The 7666-nt window shown below is 44.9% G+C and overlaps 2 protein-coding genes across 3 annotated transcripts; one reads left to right on the top strand and one right to left on the bottom strand.

Moving 5' to 3' along the window:
- Positions 1–3013: 3013 nt before the first annotated feature.
- Positions 3014–6452, top strand: LOC123168860 (BTB/POZ domain-containing protein At5g41330). 2 transcript variants are annotated; one of them, XM_044586722.1, is made up of 2 exons: positions 3014–4505; positions 6256–6452. In XM_044586722.1, exon 1 carries the CDS (start codon positions 3030–3032, stop codon positions 4485–4487), a length of 1458 nt encoding a protein of 485 aa, XP_044442657.1. In that variant the 5' UTR covers positions 3014–3029; the 3' UTR covers positions 4488–4505; positions 6256–6452. The 2 variants fall into 2 exon arrangements, with proteins under 2 accessions (XP_044442657.1, XP_044442658.1); XM_044586723.1 differs by lacking the exon at positions 6256–6452 and adding an exon at positions 5279–6235.
- On the bottom strand, positions 5966–7195 carry LOC123170973 (uncharacterized). The gene has a single exon (XM_044588662.1). It carries the CDS (start codon positions 7193–7195, stop codon positions 5966–5968), a length of 1230 nt encoding a protein of 409 aa, XP_044444597.1.
- Between the last annotated feature and the right edge of the window lie 471 nt (positions 7196–7666).

The following is a 7666-nucleotide window of genomic DNA, read 5'->3' as shown; positions in this document are numbered from 1 at the left end:
CTAGCGTGAGTGCTATTCCTTTTACTTTATATCAAGAAATTATGAATGACATATCACCCGTTGAAATAGAAGACATAGATGTTGCTGTTAAACTTGCTAATAGAGACACCATCACACCACTTGGGATTGTTAGAGATGTTAAAGTCTTGTGTGGGAAAATAAAATACCCTACTGATTTTCTTGTTCTTGGTTCCCCACAAGATGACTTTTGTCCCATTATCTTTGGTAGACCTTTCTTGAACACTGTTAATGCTAAAATAGATTGTGAGAAACAAACTGTTGGTGTTAGCTTTGGTGATGAGTCTCATGTGTTTAATTTTTCCAAGTTTAGTAGAAAACCTCATAAAAACTAATTGCCTAGTAAGGATGAAATAATTGGTCTTGCTTCTATTGTTGTACCTCCTACTGATCCTCTAGAACAATATCTGCTAGACCATGAAAATGATTTGCATATGTACGAAAGAAATGAAATAGATAGAATCTTGTTCGAACAACAACCTCTGCTTAAACACAGTTTGCCTATTGAAACTCTAGAAGGTCCTCCTCCACCTAAAGGTGATCCTGTGTTTGAATTAAAACAGTTACCTGACACTTTGAAATATGCTTATCTTGATGAGAAGAAGATATATCCTGTTATTATTAGTGCTAACCTTTCAGAACATGAAGATGAAAGATTATTAAAGGCCGGCCCATTGTGGGAGAAGCGTTGGGTCTCTAGCACACAATTTCTTCTTCTTTTTCTTCCTTTTTATTACTTTTACTTACAATTCTGAAGTGGAAAAAATGTTACTTAAATTTTAAAAATGTGAAAGTAATAATGATGTTATGTTTAAGAAATTTTCACGCAACATTCTAAAAATGCTGATAACATTAAAAAATGTTCCCCGTTTCAAATAAATGTATGTGATATTTTAAAAAATATATTATAATGTAAAGTAATGCTTACATAATCCAGAAAAATTTCCTGTACCATTTGAAAAAAAAATGTATATGACATTCAGAAAAATGTTTGCGTAACTCAGGAAAAACGTTCTGTACCATTCAAAAAGATGCACTACTTGACATTTAAGAAAATGTTCACGTGTTTTCAGAAGATGTTTTCGTGCCATTTTTAGAAATTTTTATACACTGTAAAACAATATTTCATACTATTTAAAAAATTCTAAATGCATTTGAAAAATTGTTTAGCACATATTCAAAAAAAGTTGTTCAAAAATATATATTTAAAAAATTGCTAAAAATGTATTTGAAAAATGTTGAAGATGTATAAGAAATGTTCCGAGCATATACAAAAATCTGAAATGTGTATGAAAAAAGTAGACATCAAAACTTTTATTTGAAAAAAATGTTAATCATCTATTTAGAAAATTTTAAAATTGTGTAAGATTTTTTTATGTATGCAAAATATGTGCAATGTGTATGAAAAAATAGGCATGTATTGAAATATATATATAAGTGAAAATAGAAATAAAAATAGACAAAAAAACATAAAAAAAAAACCAAAAGAAAACTGGTAAAAACCAACACCAAAATGCACAAAAGAAAGAAAAAGAAGACCGGAATACTGACAAAAGAAACACAGTGAAAATCCTTGTTGAATGGTCCCAAAAGTGCTACGAACCGGTCTACAAAATCTTTCTAAAACCGTTTTGATGGGCCGATCTTTTAAAAAGCATGAGCCCGGTTACCGTAGCTGTGCAAATAAGCGAGAAATAGCCCCGACAACACCTGCGTTTTGCTAGTATAGGAAAATCAGGGAGAAAGCAATAGGCGAGAAATAGCCCTCATGGCGCTTGCGTGTTGCAAGAATTCAAAAATCTGGGAGAAAGCCGAACGAACTCGGGTGTGCACCTCCAGATGGGGCAGAGGTCGGCCATTTCTCAAGAACAGTAGCTTGGGGCTTTTTAGGATTTAGTGTGTGTTCTCCTTCTTAAGGAATTGTTCAAATCATCCAATCATGTCAGGATGAATCCAATGTGTGTGATTTTTTGCTTTTCTCAAGAGTTGAAAAACATGCCAGTTTTGAAAGATAGTGGTAGCTGCATTTAGGCGATTGGGTCCGAGCCATGGGAGAAGACCATATTGGATTAGATATTTAACTCACATTCTAAAATACTACTTCCTGATAAGATGTTGTAGGTCACTATACTTTTTTCAGAGGGAGTACTACTATTTTTATCTTGGGACTCCGACAATTTTTTTCGAGAAAAGGAAAGCTGAGTTCGATCCCAATAAGTTTTTTTAGAAACACATGTAGTTTCATTCATCATACTCATAACGATTAATGGTATACTGATTTGGATATAAGATTCAAGAAAATACAAAATAATTCTTATAACTAAGAATTACAATGAAATATCTTAAAAACACCTTCTTTGTTGTACCAATCTTAGCTAGAAGAAATACTTCAATCTAAAGAGGCTGCAATTAGACTGAAGCAACGATGTTATCACTTTTTCACCCGCACAAACATTATCAATAATGGTTTTTGAAAGCACCTTGAGCCGTCCATTCAAAAAGACAAGAAGTCTTAATCGATGAACGTATTTGAGCCAGGGATAAACCCCTAGAAGTGCAGGCTGTCAGATCATAATATCTTCACCACGACGTCGATGCGAGATTTTATCTCCACAAAGAATCAAACCAACAAAAAAGGTTTGACACACCATCATAAACTGATTAGATCCGCTCCAATCTGCAAGGACAAAAACCTCTCTAACCTCAATGGCATCGCCAAAAATACAAGAGCAAATTTACTCTCACAAAATACGATGGTCACTAAATGTTGACAAAGAACATAGAACTTTTGAAGATGTGAGGTTTCCCCACCTCTGAGTGCCAAGATGGCAGTGAGAAGCGAGGGGGCAAAAAATTTCCTTGTGGCGCCGTTAGGTATGCTCACTAGCAGAAAAAAAATAGAGAAATTTCAGAATGATAGACAAATGACGCGACCATACAGCGCACTAAATGTTTCGGCCCAAACAAAAACTGTCACTCGATCCCCTAGGAGAAACAAAAATGCTAGAAACATGTCAGTCGAAGTCAACACCGCGGCTACCGAGAATTCCCCACCCATGGCTTCCGCCTCCGCGTCCTCCTCCGTCGTCACCCTCAACGTCGGCGGCGAGCTCTTCCAGACCACCGCAGCCACCCTCTCCCGCGCAGGCGGTTCCTCCCCTCTCGCCTCCCTTGGCCCCTCGCCCCCCGACGCGCCACACTTCCTCGACGGCGACCCTCGCCTGTTCGCCGCCAGCCTCTCCTTCCTCCGCAGTGGCCGCCTCGCGTCCCATCCTCCCTCCCCCGCTCTCCTCGCCGAGGCTCGGCACTTCTCACTCGACGGCCTCCTCCTCGCCTCCCTCTCCCCCGCGTCCGCCTTCTCCCCCCTCTCTCTGCGCCCCACCGCCCTCCTCCTCCTCACCGGCCGCGTCGCTCCCTCCGCAGTGGCCATACCCCTCTCCCCGCACGCGGCCTCCCTCGTCGCCGCGCACGGCGGGGTCGTCACTAGCTTTAACGCCGCGCTCGCCTCTCGCACCAGCGTCCTAACGCCGCTCCCCACCATCGACTCGCTCGTCGCGGTGTCCCCCGCCCTCGCCCTCGCTGGCGCCCGCGACTTTCCTGGCGTCCAGCTCTGCCGGTTCCCGGGCGACGCCCCTGCCACAGCTTCCGACGCTCTATATTGGCCAGACTCTCCTTCTTCCGTGCTGTCTATGGCCGCCTCAGAACCGGCGTCACACTGGCTCTTTGCCAGCTTCGAGTCAGCGCGACGGAATTCGAGCGCCGTAGTGGCGTTCGATCTGAATTCTCTCTCACCTGTGGTGGAGATTGGGCGGAAGGAGGTGTTCGGTGCAGACGTTGAGGCAGCAATACCACCGACCAAGCTAGGTTGGCTTGCTGGGCACAGTCTCTTGCTTGCCGCTGGGTCACACTCTGGGCCGGCTGGAATGGTGGGGGACATACGCCTGTGGGATGTCCGGGCAAGCTCGACGGTGCCGCTGTGGGGGGTGAGGGAGAAGGACGACTGCTTTGCAGATGTTGCCGCATCAGATTCGCTGTCAGCATTGTTTAAGGTGGGGGCTGCCTCCGGTGAGGTTTTCATGGCTGACTTGAGGAGACTTAGTGGTGATGGCACCAGTGTTGATCCTTGGGTGTGCATCGGAGACGGGCAAAGGGCGGGAGCAGCCACAGCATCTCGCAGAAAGGATGGGAATGGTTGTAGAATTGAGTGTTACCGCAGTTGGGTGTTTGTGGCACGAGGTGCATATGCTGAGGTGTGGACACAGGTGGAAATTACATCAGAGCCTGGGGAGAAGAAGGTGATGAGGAGGAATTGGGTAGGGAACGGGCCATCGATGGTTACTGCAGACGGTGAGGAGATGGACAAGATCGTGAGCTGGGCCTTCGGAGGCGGCAGAATGGCATTGGCTAGAGTCGATAAGCGGTCTGTTGAGGTGTGGGATAGTGCTTCTGGGACAATATCAGGTGAATAGAGGAACAAGACTACAGATGTAAGAAATCTCAAATTCGATTGCTTTTCTTGTTTACCTCTATCAATGTACTTTTGGTGTTTGTTTCAGTTCAGAGAACAATCTCCACTCTAATTATATAATCTGCCTAATTTTTTAGTTACTGAAAGAGAAGATCAACAGTAACACAGATCACATTTCTGTAAGCAAAAATGAAATAGAATTGATTGCGAACCAGAATTGCTTGGTTCCTTTGTAACTGAGGTAGTCCTTTTTGTCACTGTAAATAAAATTCACAAAAGTAGCATGTGAATTAATCTCCTTACCTGGATATCAGATTAACATCTTCTAGGAGCTCATGTTTGAGAGAAAAAGCTTCTATATCACATTTCCAGCATCACATGCAAATACAACACGCTTTGCAGTTCTCTGTTTCATCAGAAGTAAAGATCAATATTAATTGCTTGGTTCTCTGCACATTAGTATCCCTTGTGTTTGGTAATGAGCACATCTTATATGACGCAAAGTTGCAAATTAATATGTGTTCTATTTTTTTAGCAAACTAAGATGACATCATCCTGGCATTTTTTTTTGAGGGAACATCCTGGCAATTTAATCATACATTATATCTGCATTCAATCTTATTGGTGTAACTCATGTCTTCCACTACAGTGCACATTAAAAGATTTAGTTTGAGTAAGATGTGTAAGCCTGTAAGGTAAGTTTTATGGTTAGCAATAATAATATCGCATAAGGTTAGGAATCTCAAACTCGACAATGATTATTGTTTGTTTTTACGGTATTTGATTATGTAGGTTGATCTGATAGATGCTGGAATTTCAAACTGGCTGCAGGTTCTGACAGAAACTATCAAAGTTCATCTTGATCCTTCATGAATTTAGACATTGCAGTTAACCATCTGTGCAAACATATCAAATATGAACTCAATGGATTTGATGACACAGCCCATTAAGTAAAACCCCACTATTTTTTTTCAATTGGCCCCCCTTAACTACCAATAAATATCTGGAGTTCCGTCCATTAGGATTCTATTTAGCTCAGTATTTCGCGATCAAATCATTTGATAGGTTTGAACCTTTTGCATTTTTCTTATAACATATTACATGTAGTAGGAAAAACTGTTTCTTGCTACAAAGAAAAATCTTTGCAGTTTGTATTCTTTTTTCCTTAAAACCGCAATGCCCATTGTCTAGGAGTTTTGACATACCTTGCTTATGTGGGTCTGCTTGCACAAGCTCTGCACCCAGCTTGTGCTGATCCGCAGCTTCTCATTTTGAATTAAATTCCAGATATTCCTATACCACACACTGACACACACACAAGAGATGATTTGTTCACACTTCACAGTCTCGAGCATATGCTTTATAGAACTTTAAAAGTGTCTAATTGGTATTGCGAAAGTAAAAAGAGATGGAACCAATACATACTGCAACATCTAAGAAAAATCCTAGTAACTAATAATACAGCGTAACTAGCTTAACTCAAGGCTCTGGAAAAAGCCAAGTTGGAGACCATGGGCCTTCGCCGGCTGTGGACGCCACTAGCGTCTCCGACAGCAATGGCATCACTGTCCGGTCTCTCATGTTGTACACCCCAGAGTCTTGAAAGGCATTCTCACAATTTCCCCCGTTTATTTTTGAAACGAAGGGCCTGCCCGGCTTTAAGTTAAGAAAGGCCAAACCAGGCTGACTAGATCCTTTCTTCTCGTTTAGAAAGTAGATGCAATCTTCTTCAACTCCGGTGCCGCTAGACTGACCTCCGGCACTGGCAGGGAGGGACTCGGAGCACCCTTGGCTGACGAAGAGCGCACGCCCCATCAATGTATCGACTTCGGTCCAGTGTGCACAGCCGCTGCTGCTCAGGTCCGTTGCTTCCAATACCTTGAAGTGTCGAGTCAGCTTCAAAGCTCCCCAGTCTCTCGGCCACGGCTCGCTGATCCTTTGTTCGACCATCAGCAGCCGATCGCCGGAGACGACAAGGTAGTTCTGCTGCAAGTGGAACTCGGTCGAGTTAGGATCGTACCATGCCTCCTGCCCTGGTAGGGTACCGTGGATGGTTGTCTGCTCGTGGCCGTCGTCCAGGATACGAAGCTCGTGTTGACGATATCGCTTCATTTTTGTGGTGAGGAGGGCATAGATCTTCCCTTTGAAGATGGCAATGTCGCTGACGAGGCCGCCTTCAGGCTCCGCCCACTCCATCGTGGAGCACCTCGTGGTGTCCCATGGCTGCCCACGAGTAGAGATGATGACTTTTGCGGTCTCGGAATTTTTTGACTCCACCAGAGCGGCGATGAGGTGATCGGACGCCACCACCTTCCGGACGACGGGCTTCCCCTGGAACCAGGAGGCAGCCTCGGGGACAGGGGTCGTCGCCGAGGGGGAAGGGCTCATCAGCGAGCACCTGCCGTCGCCGTGCACGAGGAAGAGCCTACTGCCGGTGGAGGCCCGGACGGAGACGCCGTCGTCCGCGGCGGGCAGGCGGTGGATGGCGCCGTCGGGGAGGCTGAGGAAGGTGCCATCGCAGAGGGCGAGCCACGGGAGCAGCGGGGGAAGCGGGCGCAGCAGCCGCGCGTTGGAGCGCCATGGGCGGCAGACGGCGGCGAGGCGGACGCGGTCGGCGTGCGACGGCAGCCGCGAGAGCACGACGCCCAACAACTCCGGCTGGAGGTCCGGCCATGGGCAGCGGGGAGACGAGCTTGATGAGGCTGCCATCGTCGTGTGATACGTGCGGATGCGTCCTCTTTAAACAGAGCGATCGATCTGAGGAGTCCGTTCCAATTTAGGCTGTTGTTTTTCTTGCGGATCTCGTGGTTGGTTCAGTCCCACCTTCTTCGGTGGCTTTTCATCAGTTGAGACCAGGCTATGTAATGTACTACGAGATCCAAGCGTCAGCTTCACCTCACCGGCGTCTTCTCCAGCAACGGCTGGTTCACTCACCGGTTGATGCGGTGGTGGAGCTACGGGAGGTGCCAAGAAATCGCTTATGTATCCGTAGTTCTGTCTTCCATTTTGAGATCAGAACTTGTTCAGTACTCCCTCTGTAAACTAATATAAGAGCGTTTAGATTATCGTTATCTCCTTTTGAAATCAGAACTCTGCTATTGTCTGCCTTTTGTTTTCTTAATTGTCAATAATAGACTCTTCTTTTAAGGCCAACTCCACCGCGCGACCCCATCTTGTCCG

This window comes from Triticum aestivum, chromosome 7D (assembly GCF_018294505.1).
Source record: "Triticum aestivum cultivar Chinese Spring chromosome 7D, IWGSC CS RefSeq v2.1, whole genome shotgun sequence".
Lineage (NCBI taxonomy): Eukaryota > Viridiplantae > Streptophyta > Magnoliopsida > Poales > Poaceae > Triticum > Triticum aestivum.
Note: the sequence above shows the minus strand (reverse complement) of the source record. Positions and strands in the feature narration are given on the sequence as shown.